Raw genomic sequence first — 18,002 nt, forward strand, 5'->3', positions numbered from 1 at the left:
TCAATTTATAGGCGTTTTCAATCGATTGACTAGGTCAATTAATCAATTTAACTCTTCCCAGATTGATTATTAAATAATTATATTATTATTAAATATATTAAGTCGCGATAGTTCAAGTGGTTACAGCAGCTGATTGAGCTGAAGGTCGTGGGTTCGAATCCCGCTCGTGACACTTGCTTTTTCATAACCAAGGCCTTAGATTAAAGGTAGAATTAATTAAAATAATCAATAAGGTCAATTATGACACACATATAGGATTAAATAATTAACAAGTCAATTTGAAAAAATAGGTGAGCAATGGGCAAAAAAAGCAAATTTTTGTCCATTTTTTTAAAATGATAATTCAGGTCTTCTGTTGTTTTCGTATCAGAAAATTTTAGCTACTCGCCATATTCAGTGATCATGTGATTTCCATTCAGTCAAGACCTTTTTAGAAGGTTGTAAAAGGTGGCTGGAGTGCATCAGATTATCTTTATCTGTCTTTGATGTATTACATATGTACGCTCAACAAAAATAAATATAAAAATACATAAAATATATAACAATAAGGGCAACAAAAACAAAATTATATTCTAAAAATTATTATGAATTTAAAGTAAAAACTGAGGCCATTTGGCAAGCAAGAAGCAAAAATCAGAAAGACAATAAGGTACAGAAGAGTAATGAGTCGGGAAGAAGCAAGAGGTAGATGGAAGTAGGGCATTCCCAATGAGACGTAGTTATTTTCAGAAAAAAGAAGTGTCGCAATATTATTGGGAGTATTGTAAATGTTGTTAGTATAATTTAAACAATGTTCATAAATACCAGGCCCTGAAGATGATCTCAATAAAGATTGAAACGTTGGCACGATAAAGTAAATGTTTTTCTAAAACCTATGTCACACCAGACTGCATCTCACCATCTCCGAATAATCATTAATTAACGGTCACTAAACACCCCACATTTCACAAAATTTTGAGAGCTAGTCCAAATAGTGAACAGAAAGGGGAGAAAAATAGGGGTTTGTTGATGGTCAGAATGGGAAAGGAAGGGCGATGTCCATCTAGGGCTGCAAAAACCATAAGATAAATCGTCACTAGTCCTGAAAAGGTTAGCCATATTAACAACAAATTTAACAAAATTTTGGGAAAAATAAAAACAAACGTCCAGTTCTCCTTTATATTACTGTCCGAAGACAAATGAGTCCCTAAATAACATTTCTTAACACATCACTCATAAATATAAACGTGCGATTTTACATTGATCCGAGTTTCAGATGAAATCGTTAAATGATACATACGAAAAAATTGCACAAATCCACTTATGTATAATATATATATCTCCCACTGTATATAAACATATTATATGCCTGTATATACATATACAATTTCTTAAACATGTTCAAATAATAATTTACACAAACTTCTCACTCATCCATTATTGCCAGAGGTTCGTGTTGGCGAGATTGGTTGGTTGATTTATTTGGTTTATTTTCATCGCAGAAAAGTCCTTTGTGATCTGAAAAATTAAAGTGTTCATACATACACAAATGCCACTAGAGAGAAGTTAAAGGGTCCAATCTAGTAAACTTACATTTTGTTGTGTATTGGACATCTGGTAGAAAGGATTTGAGGTGATTTGGGTATTGGGCACCTGCTGCACTTTGGGAAGGACGCCGTTATGTGGGAACTGTGTCTGAGGGAAAGGCTGAAAGGGTTGTTGGAACTGGTATTGCGGCTGTTGTGGGGATTTTGCATAGAGAGCAAGGATGGAATCTGTTGTGAGGCGACCTGGAGTCGTGGTCTCAGGCAACGCCTGATTAAAGAAACTGTCCTCTTCCTCTGAACGTTTCGGAGCCGTACTTGCTGTACTCGCTGCACTCGGTGCAGAAAGGAATGAAGAGAAGTCGTCTCCTTGCGACGCAGCTCCTTCAGACGTCGGCGTGTCCAATCCCAATAAATCAGCGCTTGCCGGTTTTGGTACTGAAGTCGACCTGGGCGGTGTACCTCTGCTTGATGATTTCGGGCTGGAATTAGGTTTCGGGATTGCCTGAGGGACCACTGAATCTAATTTTTTTGGAACTGGAATCGCAACCTAAAATACAAATTATATTTAAGAGAAAAAGAAAAAAGAAACAGTAAACTTTATTTTGCGGTTTAAAGCCCCCGTGAATAATAAAACTACGTAATACAGTCATATCTAGACACATGCCTGGCACAAATACAGCCTGTTTACAAAATATATACATTATAAACATAACCCCAATGATAATGGAAAGTCGTACTTCCCATTAAAGTACAATATACTCCTTTGGTTACCTACTACACACTTTTCCACACTTCACAAAGTTCCCATTATTTTCACATAAATAAGCAAGTTTGTAAGCCACAGCCAACATGGCCCATGTTCTTGTAAAGCTAAATTTGCTTATAATACCAACCATTATAACAAATTACAAATCTATTGTAATAAAATTAAAAGGGACAATTAAGTTTATAATATAGTGTAACAATAATTTACCAATTAAGGTAACTGGGGCTAAGTTGCAATGACATGAAGTAATCAAACAGAACCATGGATAGAGCGAGGAAAGGAATTCCAGAGGCTGGTTTAAAGGTTTAAGAAAGGAACGACTGAAAGTGATAGTTCTGGGTTTAAGGGGACAGAGATCAGAAGGGCAGGGACAAGTGAGACTAATTGAAGGAATTCAAAAAAATAAAAAAATAAAAAAAATAAAAAAATACACTATTTTAATTAATACAACCAAATGAAATTTAAAATATGGTCTTTTCTGTTATGGCTTTAAGAAGGAAATAATAATAAAATAAAAAGGACACTTACAAAATGAAAAGGCTGTTGAGAGGAAAAAATAACAAAAGGAACAACCAATCAATAATCCACTCTCAGCCAGAGTTCATACAACACAGACCCAAAACTGAATCCCTTCTGTTGTGATCATCGTTCCCCCTATTGTACACATTTAATTCTCACAAGAATTGGGAGAAAATGGCTGGCACAACGGAACTGATGGAGGGTGGAAAAGTACCAGCGGGAGATCTGGAAAATATGAATTTCCAAGACAGTCTGATCAAGGAAAATCACAACGTTCTTGGTAGTGAGACAGAAAGAAATAGGGTGAAGTAAATAGAAAGATAAAATGTAAGGACTAGATGAGGGAACGGAATAAAAACAAAACAGCCCGGGACTTTTTTAAGGTTAAGCCCATTTTTAGTGGAAGTAACCCTTGTCTTGTTAACACCAGTCAGTAAATGGAAAGTAAAAGTAAATTAATTTAATTTTTTTTTACCATCAACTTTGTGAAATTTCACTATTTGGGCTGACACCTTAGTCCCATGGGCCTCCAGAGAAGAAAATTATAAAAATCGCCACATTTTATTAAATTAAAGTCTAACTTTGAAATATTAAGGCAGTACAATAGAAATATTATCGATCAAAACCAAATGTAACTTTAGACTGAAGATTCAGTAGAGGAAAAAATTGTCTGCTGTTTTCTTTAACCCTTTCAATACAGTACTTCTGGTACTCATATATACCACCAAGGATCTGGCAGGTATTTTACGCAGTCAACAGTTCCAATATTTATCTACAAGTGGTAACAGTGTCTGGAAATTTTAGGTTTCATCCTTTCTCATTAGATGGCAAGAAAATAGCCGAAATGTTTCTTTGTGCCTTGTGGTACAAATGTGTATTGTGGTGTCCTAAGAGTTTGCTTATTCCTCTCCTGCCCAGCTACCCCTATCGCCACTCTCTCAAACATTGGTGTTTTCCAAACATTTTTAAATCTATTTTTCTTTCCAAAAGGTAGATTGGGGATGAGGCCAGGAAGACAGAAACAACATTTATTTTCTTGTCGAGCTTTCGGCAGAATATATCGCCTTCATCAGGACTTTGAAAAAAATCGTTATACTATATGAACAGGTACATGTGTGGATAACGGATAGCCGGTAAAGTATTTCCTAGTCACAGCATTAACAGTATAAAATCTGTTAATAGTTTAATTGTGTATGGCTCCCCTAACAACCACTTGGTTCATAAAATACTGGCTGGTCTAAAGAAAGATGTCTTAGATGTAGAAATTAAAAACACTATTAGGAAATTGGAAAAATTGGTCAATGAAATTCATGACATAAAAAAATATCTCTATGATTGCAGTACTCTACCAAACTTGGTTTTAGACAGGTTTTTGGAAAAACAGAGGCTATTTTTTGATATATGTTTTAAAAAAGAAAACAAAACTTTAGACTCTAAATACATTGCATTATACAATAAACAATATCCTAGGCTTGAGAGTCATACTGACAATGAATTTATGATAAACTTGAGAGATAGCACTATTCCTAATGATATCTGTCAAATATTAAACTTAGGTCCCAAGAACAACATTAAAAAAAAAGTTCTACCAGCTATCCGTTATCCACACATGTACCTGTTCATATAGTATAACGATTTTTTTCGAAGTCCTGATGAAGGCGATATATTCTGCCGAAAGCTCGACAAGAAAATAAATGTTGTTTCTGTCTTCCTCACCTTATCGCCAATCTACCTTTTGGAAAGAAAAATATATTTAAACTGAGAAGGCTGATCAATCACCAAAGAAAATATTAACATTTTTAAACATCTTTTTTTTAGTAAGTACTCTTCTGAAATGTCTAATGATCGTATTTACCCATTACAAATCCAATATCATATTGTCTCACTAGGCTTCTATTTATTATTCCAGGGCTTTTGTTCTGCAGCGTTTTCAGACATTGCATATCAATGTTTTGACACCTGTGAATTTTTCCTTCGGTTTTTCAGATTAAGTAATTATTAGTATTTCTAATTTTATTAATGACCTCTTTTTATTAATTATTTAGTAAGTTTTGTCATATTATGTAGTCAATTTTGTTTATGAATAAATTCATAAAATTCGCTTATATCTCATCTTTGAAACATATTTTATTATCATTATAATTTTATAACAAAAACAATAAAGGTCATAATTTTTTGATAGTGGAAAGACGAATTTTCGATCTAAATAAATGTACTAGGAGGAGATGTGGAAGGTCATAACTCAAAAAAGAACATCAATTGCACACACCAAATGCAAAGTGGAGCTATTGCCTAGTGTTTCATCCCCTTTCATAGGCCTTGAGTATTATTTGTATGTATTTGTAAAATTGTATTATAATAATATAACAATGTGTAGTATAATAACTACATTATATGTTTTATAAATATTTTTAATAAGAATTCAGTTTGTCAATTGTAAAAAAATTAACAAAATAATAAAAAAATTAAAATTGTGTTAAAGTATTGAATATTTTTTTAATAAAAGTTCATACCCGGTACCTAAAACTCCTCAGATTTGTAGTAAACAGCTACTTGCAAGAGAAAAAAAAAGGATGGAGACAGTTACTAGTAACAATACGTACCACAAACTTTTTTTCTCAAAGGGCACTGATACATACCACAAAAAAGGCAAACCAAATTTTTTTTTTAAATTTTTAATATTTTTACCATTTATAGGATTGCTAAATGACAAGGATTGCAAAAAAAAAAAAAAAATGTACAGGGAATTATGCCCTATAAAGGAATGACGTTCATCCACTCATGTGGTCTGGTGTCCCATCCCCACTCATGTGAACGGCAGTTTGGTTGTCTTTTCACATCATCTTCATTGTGTTTTCTTCATTTTCTCATCGCAAATTATAATAGTTAGGACAAATTAACTCTAAAACAACTTCACAAGCCCATTTTGATCAAAAAAATTTTTGGGTAACCACAAAAATCACAGAAAATTTAAATGAAACTCCAAAACACACACGTACAAAGTAAAAAAATGAAGGTGTAAAAACAAATAGGAAACTCGAAGGACTGAAAATGTGATATTCATTTTCAATCCTTTGCGTTTATTTATTTTGTGTTTTTCCCATTAAAATCTTTGCATATGAAAAATTGCTGATGATGTGAGTGAATTTTTTTCTGTTAACTGCTTTCTTATTCATAAAAATCAACTATCATATTGGCACTCAACCTTGGTAGTCCCCTGATATTGCATTTTTCTTTCTGATTAAAAATTTGGGAAGAATTTTTGTTCTTCTTTTTCGTAGGGGAAAAAACTATACACAAACTAATATACACACACTAGTAAACTGAATAAATAGAAAAAAATTGAAAATACTAGGTAATAATAAAGAAATGTTTATTTTAAAGATATGCCCACTTAAATCTTTATTCAAGTGGTATAAATATATATTTGCTAGCAGTTTGGCTGTCAAATCACCACCTTTCAATTTTAAAAATGCACTGACACAAAGAGGCACGGTTTTAAGGTGGAAGTGTCCCACCGCTTGGTTGAAGGTCTAACTTGGGAATGAATGGGCCATTTCTGAGCCTCTAACTGTGCATTAGGGGATAATACAAAAATTAAGAAATGTATCCAATATGCTGTCCACCCGAATGGATGAAGGTTAAATTAACAAGGTTTTAATCCAAGAGAGAAAGTAACCATACAAAATTTCTGATTAAAAGCATTTTCAATATGTTAAATTTAAAACTCAAATTCAAAGAGAACACTTACCCCTCCGAGGTTTTTGGCCTCCTTCTTCTTCTTTCTGTTCCTTTCAGCCTCCTCGTCGAGCTCTTTATCCCAGTTAATTTTTGGGAGGGGTGGCTGCACCCACTCGCCGGCGATATATTTCTTCGCCTCATATTTCGCCCTGATGAACGTTTCAAGGGATGAATCAGTCTGTGGACGTCTGAAGCTGTCCGGTAGATTTGCTTCATACACCGCCCTTGCCCTTGAATTTCCCATCTGCTGGAGGCTCTGGATGGGGGGGGGGATTTATAATAAATTCGAAGTTGGAAAATAAATAGAATACTTACGACAACTTGTTCCGGTGTCCATGTATCTAAATTAACAGATTTCACCTTCGATATGTGTACTCCCAAGTTCCTGTGGATACCCGCACAGCGGATACACAGAAATATCCCGATGTTCCAAGATGCCCAACGAGGACCTAATTTTATAAATTTTATTATTTTTTAAAATTTGTATTGTTATTTTAGATAGCAATATCTCAACAAAAAAAAAAATTAAAAATAAAATAAATAAATTTAAAAAATAATAAAAAAATAATCATATTGGGAATTATACTTATTTTTCCATTTTAAAAATTAATGAACTGGACTTATTGCAAAATTAAAATTTTAAATAAATTTGATTGCTTTTACAAATATATTTTAATCCACAAATTTAAAATCAGAGATTTTAATCCTATTTGATCTACTGTATTAATTAAGCAAATTAAATGCCTCTTGGAAATATTTTGGATTAAAATATGCATATGCAAGTTTACTTTTTTACATAAAAGATATTTAAGAATTAAAATTAAATTTATTTTATATTATCAACCAATTATTTTTAAAAACACCCCATTGTGCTTGCATGCTTGCCAAATTCTTATTGTAAAAAATGTATTTTAATCTTTAGGTTTGCAATGTGTGAAACATTTTCTTATCTTTGAGCAGAAAAGGTGCAAGGTCAGGTTTATGGGGTAGTGCAGAAGAGGGTGGATTCAAGAAAGGTTTAAGTTAAAGTTAAAAAAACTTCTTCCTTTAATAAATGATTAAATTAGTATAAAAATAAATATATTAATTAATAAATTTCACAATTGAATTACTGCCACTCGCCTCAGACATTTTAGCACATCAAAGTGCTCCTATCTAGAACCAAAGTTTTTAAATCTGGTGGCCAGTTGAGACGAAGGAGGAGGATCTTCAAAGGTTCTCTCGCATACTTGTAAAGAGAACAGTTCAGAAACCTGTATCATCCTCTATTCTGCAGTTTGAATGGAATATTTTTAATTTGGAGGGTAGGAGTTAAAGTTCTCATGTCCCATTGCTTTTTGTGATACATACAATTCTAGCTGGAACCATGTTGCACTCCTTCATAATTTAATACTGGGGAAGAACACACGGGTTAGCCTCCCTTTTCTACCGTTGTTCCATCTGTCCTGCTATGAGTCTACAATCCTATGATCAATGAAGGCTCAAAACTGGTTTATCAGTGCTCCTCAAAACCACTGTATGTCAGACGAACTCAGATTAAAGAAAAATGTTTCCTTTCCTTCTTTCAGTTGGAACAGAAATGAGTACCTGCAGGACGTGAGTGGGAGCTGCCATTGATATGCTTAAAAGGGCTATTCTCTAGCCTTATATTACTCCTATCATATATGGTATATTTGATAAGTGATGACTTCTTTGAAAGGACAGCCTCAAATGAGTTTTATACAGACTGACTGTTTAGTATACGTAAGTGGTTCCCAAACTTTTTTGACCCGTGGACCCCCTTTTTATAGTCAAAAATTGCCCACGGACCCCCAAGTGAAAAAGCCACATAAATGCATAATATAAAAATTACAAATTTTAAAAAAAAGTTTTGTTGAAGAAGTATTTTTGAAATTATAAATATATATAAATTATAATATTAAATACTTTTTAAAATAAAATATAAAAAAATTAAATACTTGGATGAACGTGATGAGATGTTATGAGTGTATAATTGAATTGGTTTCTTTCTTTTGTGATGAGGTTCATAATGGCACTGAATCCACGTTCTACCGCATACAAAGACGGGAAAGCAGTCAACAACTTCTGTACAATAACCCATAATGCAGGATATAAAATTGGGATCTGTTTTTGTAACCATAATTTGTGGTATCTTTGTTGATCAACTTAAACTTTGGTTTAAGTACCTCATTTGTGGATATTTCAATTAGCTGCTCCTGTATTAGTATGGATTCATCTGTGTTTGGGAGCTGAGTTTGTCTGCGCGCAAAAGGGTTCAGCACACAGTCGGGAATATCCAAGTGAAGAATGTCTTCAAATCTTTTGTTCAGGTCTGTTTGAAGAGCCATTAAGTGTTGACAGTAAGCAAGCAAATCTTCATCTCTAATTCGCAATTTCGAAAGATTTGGAAACTGAGAGCATTCTCCTCTTCCTAAATTTTGTTTGTAAAGAAAAAGTCTTGCAACAAACGCAGATATTACGCTTTTAGTTTTGATTAAATTTAATTGGTCACCTTGTAGTTTCAAATTAGTTTCGTTAACTTTGGCAAATAAATCAGACATATAGGCTATGTCATTTTTTGAGTTAATTAAATTGTGTCGCAAATCAAAGAGCACATAAATCGATTTAAACATGCACTTTAGATAACCAATGTACTTCTGTTTTATATTATATTATTATTTATGCTATATTATTTTATATTAAACCTTGTGCGGACCCCCTGACGTTGTTCAGAGACCCCCACCAAATCAATTTTAATTTTCCATAGACCCCCTGAAAGATACTGGGGGTCTGCAGGGACCACTTTGGGAACCACTTTTATACATTATTGCCCTCAACCTGCTACTTTTGCAGTCTTCCACACATTCCACTTTCAAATTTATAGTTTGGCCGTTTCTAATTATCCTGGTGTCATTTGTGTTACAGTAAGCACACCAGGATTATATGAAAACAATCAAGGTTTACTGATTGCAAAATATGTTCGAATGTTTAGCTTAATTCAGCTTGACCTAGTTTTACCTCTTTCAACTTGTTTTCGCCATTTAACCCACCAAAACCACCATTGATGGTGGTGAAATGTATCTGACAGACCAGAACAGTGAAGAAAGCCTGGAAGTTTTAAAGAAACTCACCCATGGGAAATTTGGCCAATAAATACTCCTGTATGGCAGGAATGACTACTTTTACTAAATTTTTACTAATTTTTTTTTCTACTAAATTTAATTAATCTACATAACATTCAAGAGATCAAAACAATGGGTTTTTTATAATCTTCAAATCTTGGCAATACCCTTGGAATTTTATAAGATTCATTGGAAAAAAAGGAGTATTTTCAAGTATTCTGATAAGTCGATGACACTCAAACAAGTTATACATTAAGCTACCCTACATGAAAGAAATTACTTTTCTTTATCCTAAATTGTGTACACATCTTCAATCAAGGTTTGACTCCTGGCATTGTTCTTTGAATTTTATGACAATTGTACAGGAAAGAAAAGTATTGCAATGTTGTCTGAGGGGTCCATGAGAAATAATGGGGAAGTTGGCCCTCCTGTATGACGAATCCCTATATGATCCAAGAGTTTTGGATGCGAAATTACATTATTTTATTTATTTTTTCATTCCTCTTCTTTTCCCAGATAGATAATCTTTGATTTATTTTTTAGGATTTTTTTTGTAAAGTAATATACAAAACCTTTTTCAAAACGTTTCAGCCTAACTGGCGATTTTCACGTGTAACATTTATTCCTAAAAATGATAACAATTTATACATTATATTAAGTGTATAACCAATGAGATAGTTATTTACAAAATTTCCTTTTACAATGAGTTTTACTAAATAATTGACTAAATAATAGATGGCTGTGCTAAGAATGTTTTAAAAAGATATAAAGCACCTTATAAAAGATAATTTTTTAAAATATATGTATATTAAATTGGTTATACACTTATTGTATAAATTTTAAAAAAATAACAAAAATTACTTTGTAATAATTGTACATGCATCTACATGAATTTTATAACAGCTATTGTTAAAGTAAGTACTTTTAAGTGTTCTGATGCTTTCCTATATGACAGAAATTTCTTCACTTTATCCTAAATTGTAGACACATATTCAATCATGATTGTTACAATCAATCTGGGCTTCAATCCTGGCACTTCTATTGGAATTTTATGACAATTATTGGGGAAAGAAAGTACTGTAATATCATCTAGTCAGTCCATAACACCTAATGTGTAAGTTGAGGGTCAAAGATGGGTCGATGACACCTAACAACTGACTTATACATTAAATATGACAGAAAGTACTTAACTTTATCCTAAACTGTGGATACATCATTAATCATGGTTGTTTCAATCAATCCACGTTTGGATCCTGGTTACTCTTGAATTTTACGATAACTATTGCAAGATAAAGTATTGTCAGATGTTCTATCGGGTCGATGACACCCAAACAACTTCGTTATACATTAAGCCCTCCTATACAACAGTAATCGCTTTACTTTATCCTAAATTGTGGATACTTCATTAATTATGGTGGTTTCAATCAATCTGTGATTAGATCCAGATATTGTTCTTGTAATTTTAAGACAATTATTGTGCAAAGAAAAGTATTGTAATATTGTCTGAGGGGTTCATAACACTGAAAAGCATAACTGGGCATTATGCAATAAAGAATCATGGCTAGTTGATTAAATCGGTGAAATTTCATTTTTTTTTTAAATTGAGTAAGACTCTGAGGAGTAGTGTCCATTTAAGTAGTAAAACAAAGGGTGCTACAGTTTGGGTTAAAATATTTTTGATTTTTTCTGTTCAATTTCCTAAACTGTAGTTGTTCTTGAGAAGTTGCAAATGCAATAAATACATTCAAATTTGTATTTGTTTTTTCATTTTTAAAATGAGCTGGGATATCAGAGACGGTTTTCAACCAATTTGCCACGTCGATTGGTTTATTTAATGACCAATTTGACTTAATCAACTTAGTGATAAAACTTATCTTATCTGAATTTTTAATTTAAAGTTTTTGAAATAATTGAATTTTGTAATAAGCCCCTTGAGGGCGGGGATCGTGACCAGTTACCTTTGGCATCGCAGTCGACACAGTATTTGTTGTCTTCGTCCCTCAGCATCTGGTTGAGGAGTTGTTGGCATTTATCTTGGATCTGCTTGGCCCTGTCTTTCTCCGAACGGCTCATTTTGTCAATTCTCGACTGAGAAATCGTAAACGAAGCCTCTAAATCAATTATTGACTATATCTACAGTAAATACTGACTGCAGATCCGTTCTCACGATACGGGGTCGAAGCCTCCTTTATTGCCAGGGTTGGGTGCCGAGGGCCGACTCGGCAATCGACCGTTCCACTCTTCGATGCTGCGACCTGTGGTGGGGCATCGATAAGCTTGATTTTGATAAAAAGCACCACTTTCTAAATGGAAATTACAAACGGATAATAAAATGACCGGTTCAATTTTAAATTTTACTCTTGCAAAACTAAACCCAAGATTTAATTTTTTTTAAAACAATCGGTCGAATTAAACACGAAGATGGCATTGCTAAGTTGTTGTAGGGTTTTTCTGAGGTTTTGCGCTTCTTCAGGCGACCAAGGCGAGCGCTGACCCGACGGTAGCTACCGGTAAAACAAACAAAAAATTTTTTCCAAAAAAGACCGCTATTTTATAAAAAGTCTTATAAAAAACAGGCCGACAGGGAGAAAACAAAAGAGCTAAATTTTATAACTTTATAGTAAATTTTTCATTTAGCTGGAATATACATTTCAAGGCAAGAATCTAAAGTGGATGTTAAAATGTAAAATTTCCTTATGGATCTGCTCAGTTGTAGACTTTCAGTTTATTCTTCGTGGAGTGCAATTTATTGGCCAACTGAATTGGTTGTCTACCACATGGAAAGTCCACTTTCCTCGGTTAAGCCTTGCTTTGTTGACGTTTACGAGGTCATGTACCCACAGTTTGATCGTCTCTGATCAAGGAATGCTAATCATCTCTGTTTTGCCCTGATTTGCTGTATAACTATTACACCTGCTATTATTATCTATCATCTGTGAGTGTTAGAAATATTAAATTTCCCCATTATGCAGGGAACCTGTTTGGACCCTGTCTATTGGCCTACTGAATCTATTGTCTACCCCATGGAAAATCCTTTTTCTTTAATTTTGACTTGTTTTGTTCAGGTCTATGAGGTCATGCATTTGTAATTTGATCGTCTGATCATCTTGATATGTTATCCTGACTGTTTTAGTCTGTCACACATTTCCTTTGAAGAATGTAAAATTTCCTGATGGGGGTCTGCTAGGTGATGACCTTGTAATTTAGACCCTACTTATTGGTCATTCTTATGACCTACTGAATCTATTGTCTACCCAATGGAAAGTACTTTTCCAAGTTGTGACTTGTTTTGTTTAGGTCTGCGAGGTCATGGACCCACAGTGTGATCATACAGTATACTGTAATATTTCAGAATACCTGCTAAGCAGAAAATCTCTTGCTGGAAGTAGTTAAAAACTTTTATGATAGTTTATCATTGCAGTCCAGAGGTATTTTTATCCTGATTTATGACTATCGGCCCAGAAGACAAAAGACTTTTGTGACATTATAATTTGATCGGATTGTTGTGATGCCAATTATTTTAAATTCTGTTTATACCGGGTTCCCAGTTCCTTCTGACGAAACTCAGGGAATCAATTCTACTCTTCATTTGGAGCAAAAATTGCCCAGGAGACAATTTTCGGAAAGTTCTCTATTTTGAAGATATTCGTCCATTTAGGTTTTTCAACTTTTCACTACCTTAAATACATAAAATACATGGTGTAATCTCACAAAAACCATACCAGAAAGCTTCATACAATAAAATGCAATGGTTCTTCTCGTAGCAAGCACCTAACAACTCATCCAGCATTCAACCGGTCAAACAAGTGTCATTTTTATTTTACAAAGCGAGTTCTAATTGATTTATTTCTACCCCCCTTCAAATTTACCTTAGCTCACGTTTTCGAATATTCAATTGTTATTTTTCAACTCTACTAGAACGTTATTTAAAAACCTGGATATATCAACGTAAAGCATATTAGATGAAAACGTTTTTGTGAAATTTGATAAGTTGTAGGTATTTTTTTGTAACCTCAGTAGAACGTGCAATCATGACCAAAATTTTAAATTTTGACATGTTCCAACTGATATTGGTTAACATTTTATGTCATTCAGATTATTTCAAATAGAAGTATCTTACAGCAAATTTAGCGTTCTTCCATATGGTGTAATTGGATTTGTTGTAGTCTCAACATTTTGTAAATTGTAAGCGTTTTTATGTGGTAAGATAGTGAAAACTATGTGCCACTTGTTGAGAATAAAATTTGAACTTGTACTATCGACATTGTGAATATTGAAATCGATTATTACATAGCTACAAAAAACTATAGAACTGATTGTTTTTAATAAATTTTGAAGTTTAATAAGAGATGGTTCTGTTTAAAAAAAAATCGATGGTATATAATTTATGTGCTATCCTTTAATTTCAAGGAGACAACATGCTCATATTTCTTATATGCAAATTTAAACTTTAATCCTATAGAAATATTTTTAACAATTAGAATATAATATCCAATAATAAATGTATTTGTTTACTATATAATTTTAAATAATAATAAAATAATTGAACCTCAATTATTATTTCATATTGTGGGCATTTGGGGTGCTCGTTGTGATCAACCTTCCGTGTAATTTTGAAGAACAGTGATAAGATTTGGCAGGTGTTCCCGCCAGAAAATTCCGTTCTGTGTATACTTGTTTGTGACTTTGTGATTATCGACAGAATGGGAATTTTGGGTCTTTCCAAATTAATCGCCGATGTTTGCCCCTCTGCTGTCAAAGAGAGCGAAATAAAACATTATTTCGGTGAGTGAGGTCTATTTCAAGATGTATGTCTATCGAGTAGAACTAGGTGAGATGTAAAATATACACAGTTGACGATCTTTTTCGCCAAGAGAACCTTTTTCTCTATGAAAGATGGACTTCTGTAATCTTTCATTCTAGAAAGGTTTTCAAGTAGAATCATTAGAATCTGATAACCTAGGGTAGTACAACCATTTAATCATGAAAGTGTTAGATCTCAAATGTCTTAGTACTCTTCGGTTATCTTACGATGTGCTGACTACACAGATGACCTAGGTGTTAGTTGGCTTTGAACACAAAGGTAGCGATTATAGGTATACCATATGATGTTCAGATCTCTGTGTATGTCGCTACTGAGCAGAGCATCTACCATCTCGTCAAGATCATAGTCTCATGTTCAACAGGATTGGAAAGCTAATTTTGATTTGCACATTGCCGCATGATTTTGTGCATAGGCAAAAATGTTAATATGTCCCTGAGGACGGATTTGTAATTAATTGTCGTCGACGGAGGAGAAAATATAATTCGTCTGAGTCATTCCTCCCTTCATGCGAGCTGGTACGACACTCCCTAGGGCCTGCACAGGTCAAAAACTCGCCTGGTCATGAGCCTTGATGCGATTTCTCGATGAATTATTAAATTCATTACTGGCCGAAAAGGCATGACAGTCATGCCAGACTGTTGGATTTATTTCTTGGTCCTGCTGGGTAATTAACTCTAAAACCCACTGAATAAAAATGACAGGCGGCCCAGGATAATCAAAAACAACAAAGTATTACAAAGCATAAATACAATTAAAAAATTCAAATATACTAAGAGTTTTAGTTTTATAGTCTACAGGGTGATAAATCCTAATACAAGACTTTTTTTTTATTAATACATTTATTTATTAAAACTGGTCAAATAAGACCAGCTATTAATATCACACTGGCTAATTTAGTAATAAATACTCTTCAGTTCATTCATTAGTGTTACAGTTAATCTAGTTGAGTTCACCTCGTAACTTTTACAGAACAAAGTCCTTAGACCTCTTCAGTCGTTTACTGGCATCGGTGTTTGGGTTAATTTGAAGACGAAGGTAGAGCTTATAGGCATACTGTGTCGATGTGCAGGATGTTCTTATCTCTGGGTATATCGCTATTGCGAACATACCGAGTAGCATGTGCCGTATTTTGTAGAACTTTGTTTTGGAACTGTTCTATTATGATCGTATTGCCTCTTTTGGCACATCCCTTATACACATAATAAGTGTGTATTTATAAATATTTTACTAATAATTGTTCATTCATGTTTAGCAGTAATAATTCACTGTACTAAGGTCTTGGTTGAGATGAAAAAGTCAGCATCACGAGCGGGATTTGAACCCTTCAGCTCAATACGCCGCTGCTCTAACCACTTGAGCTATCATGACTTTGATCCACTGGGACACCAACGCCCCATCTCAACCTACAATCTTTCGAATTTTCCCTCTTTTTTTGTCGTGAAATCAGGATTCAATTCCCAGCGACTTATGAAGTGGCCACAAGGAGCTGTTAGCAGTGATTATTTCTTTAATTGTATATTAATCCATTCATGTTTAGCGGTCATAATTGACCATCTCAACTACGACCTTAGATAAAAAGCATAATTAATTTAAATAATTAAATAGGTCAAATGGTGTTGTAGGTATTGAACCGAAGTTCATAGGTTCGAATCCCGCTCTTGACACTAACTTTTTCATCTCTACCAAGATCTTAGACAAAAAGATTAATTGAAATAATTTTTTAAATTGAGATAATGTAGTTATATCAGTCCCCATTGCATTGCCTGGACTGACGGGTACTTGATGTTCGGCCATCAGCCTTCTCACTGACTCCTCTTTCATTCAAGTGCACAACCTCACTCATTCAAAATGTATAACCACACAAAAATACATTAAGTACAATACTTGCACAATCCCTTTTTCCTTAAAATCGGAACAGGGGTCTCAAACACTTACTCTTATGCCTAAGTCTTTATATTGGGGGTCATACCTGCTTGCTCCATATAAGGGGCCAAGGCCTCCTTGATCAAGTACACACTGAGCGACCTTTCTTTACGGGGGTTTTGCCTCAAAAGCAGATGTCCATGTGTCAGTAATTTAATATTGTTTAAGTTAGTAATTGATGATTTTAGGGAGGAAAGTTGCGATTGATGCCTCTATGTCCCTTTACCAGTTTTTAATCGCTGTGCGTAGTGAGGGTCATCAACTTACTTCAGTAGATGGTGAGCCGACCAGGTGCATAAAGGAAGATTCAATAATACAAATTTTTAAAATTGGTACCATCAATAATGATATTTTTATTTCAGCCATTTGATGGGCACGTTTTATAGGACAATACGACTAGTTGAAAATGGCATAAAGCCTGTGTTTGTGTTTGATGGGAAACCGCCTAAAATGAAATCATCTGAGCTTGAAAAGCGAGCAGAACGCAGGGAAGAGGCGAAAAAAGAGCTTGAAAAGGCGACGGAAGCTGGAGACGCTGCTGGGATGGAAAAATTCAACAGAAGGCTTGTCAAAGTTACAAAAACACACACTGACGAGTGCAAACAGCTGTTAAAGCTTATGGGCGTACCTTATGTAGAAGCACCTTGCGAAGCTGAGGCACAATGCGCAGCCCTTGTCAAGAAAAACAAAGTCTATGCTGTCGCTACCGAAGACATGGATGCTCTTACTTTCGGTTCAAGCGTGTTACTCCGCCACATGACTTTTTCAGAAGCGAGAAAAATGCCGATTCAGGAGTTCTGCTTAGAGAAAGTCCTCGCCGGTTTAGAATTAGCAAAAGAATCATTCATAGACCTTTGTATCCTCCTTGGCTGCGATTACTGTCCCTCGATTCGCGGTATCGGTCCGAAAAGAGCCATCGAGCTCATACGACAGCACAAGACCATAGAAAATATAATAGAAAAAATTGATAAGAAAAAGTACGGTGTACCAGAAGATTGGGAATTTGAAGAAGCACGAAGGTTATTCATCGATCCTGAAATTTTAGATCCTGATGAAATCGAGGTAAAAAAAGTTATAAATCAGCATAAATTCAATTTTTGATAATTTTCCTATTTCAGTTGAAATGGACTGAACCAGATGAAGACGGCCTGGTCGAGTTCCTCTGTGGCGATCGCAACTTCACAGAAGATAGGGTCCGTTCTGGGGCGAGGAAACTTGCCAAGGCGAAGAGCTCAAGTACGCAGGGCCGACTGGACGGTTTTTTTTCAGTTTTAGGCACGACGAATAATGCAATGAAGCGAAAGGTAAAATAAATTGTTTAATCATAAAGTCGTTTTAATAACTGAAAACATGTTTCAGGCAGAAGAGGAAAAGTCGAAGAAAGGCGCAAAGAAGGGCCGAGGTAGTTTTAGGAAGGCAAAATAAAACGTAAAGATTAAATGAAAGTAAAAAAAAACAAACAATTGCATTAGCAGATAAGGAAACCTGCCAAAAAATCTGTTTTTCTTTTTTTTTAAATATATTTATATTGAAATGATCAGGCTTTTATTCTTCTTTCAAATAAACAATTAAATCAAAGT

The 18,002-nt window shown here is 34.2% G+C and overlaps 2 protein-coding genes across 7 annotated transcripts; one reads left to right on the forward strand and one right to left on the reverse strand.

Moving 5' to 3' along the window:
- Positions 1 to 1,144: 1,144 nt before the first annotated feature.
- LOC106662150 (stromal membrane-associated protein 1-like) lies at positions 1,145 to 12,227 on the reverse strand. 2 transcript variants are annotated; one of them, XM_014385987.2, is made up of 6 exons: positions 11,825 to 12,227; positions 11,633 to 11,762; positions 6,868 to 7,001; positions 6,563 to 6,808; positions 1,573 to 2,073; positions 1,145 to 1,497 (listed from the first exon to the last, which is right to left on the reverse strand). In XM_014385987.2, exons 2-6 carry the CDS (start codon positions 11,745 to 11,747, stop codon positions 1,417 to 1,419), a joined length of 1,077 nt encoding a protein of 358 aa, XP_014241473.1. In that variant the 5' UTR covers positions 11,748 to 11,762; positions 11,825 to 12,227; the 3' UTR covers positions 1,145 to 1,416. The 2 variants fall into 2 exon arrangements, with proteins under 2 accessions (XP_014241473.1, XP_014241472.1); XM_014385986.2 differs by having other exon boundaries at positions 11,633 to 12,102.
- LOC106662149 (flap endonuclease 1) lies at positions 12,122 to 17,959 on the forward strand. Of its 5 annotated transcripts, none has more exons than XM_014385984.1 (5): positions 12,122 to 12,184; positions 16,611 to 16,713; positions 16,785 to 17,484; positions 17,541 to 17,726; positions 17,782 to 17,959. In XM_014385984.1, exons 2-5 carry the CDS (start codon positions 16,637 to 16,639, stop codon positions 17,845 to 17,847), a joined length of 1,029 nt encoding a protein of 342 aa, XP_014241470.1. In that variant the 5' UTR covers positions 12,122 to 12,184; positions 16,611 to 16,636; the 3' UTR covers positions 17,848 to 17,959. The 5 variants fall into 5 exon arrangements, with proteins under 5 accessions (XP_014241470.1, XP_014241467.1, XP_014241469.1 ...); XM_014385981.2 differs by lacking the exon at positions 12,122 to 12,184 and adding an exon at positions 14,281 to 14,459; XM_014385983.2 differs by lacking the exon at positions 12,122 to 12,184 and adding an exon at positions 14,372 to 14,459 and having other exon boundaries at positions 16,595 to 16,713.
- The last annotated feature ends 43 nt before the right edge of the window (positions 17,960 to 18,002 follow it).

The sequence above is a fragment of the Cimex lectularius genome, unplaced genomic scaffold (genome assembly GCF_000648675.2).
Source record: "Cimex lectularius strain Harlan isolate CLEC.00 unplaced genomic scaffold, Clec_2.1 scaffold3, whole genome shotgun sequence".
NCBI lineage: Eukaryota > Metazoa > Arthropoda > Insecta > Hemiptera > Cimicidae > Cimex > Cimex lectularius.

What these genes read in the sequence shown, in the direction of transcription:
- LOC106662150 (XM_014385987.2), bottom strand. Translation starts at nt 11,747, where the DNA reads ATGAGCCGTTCGGAGAAAGACAGGGCCAAGCAGATCCAAGATAAATGC. An exon ending in GGACACCGGAACAAGTTGTC is followed by an intron (nt 6,809 to 6,867) that starts GTAAGTATTCTA and finishes CCCCCCATCCAG; the next exon opens with AGCCTCCAGCAGATGGGAAA. An exon ending in TGTCCAATACACAACAAAAT is followed by an intron (nt 1,498 to 1,572) that starts GTAAGTTTACTA and finishes TTAATTTTTCAG; the next exon opens with ATCACAAAGGACTTTTCTGC.
- LOC106662149 (XM_014385981.2), top strand. Translation starts at nt 14,378, where the DNA reads ATGGGAATTTTGGGTCTTTCCAAATTAATCGCCGATGTTTGCCCCTCT. An exon ending in TAGATCCTGATGAAATCGAG is followed by an intron (nt 17,485 to 17,540) that starts GTAAAAAAAGTT and finishes TTCCTATTTCAG; the next exon opens with TTGAAATGGACTGAACCAGA. An exon ending in ATAATGCAATGAAGCGAAAG is followed by an intron (nt 17,727 to 17,781) that starts GTAAAATAAATT and finishes AACATGTTTCAG; the next exon opens with GCAGAAGAGGAAAAGTCGAA.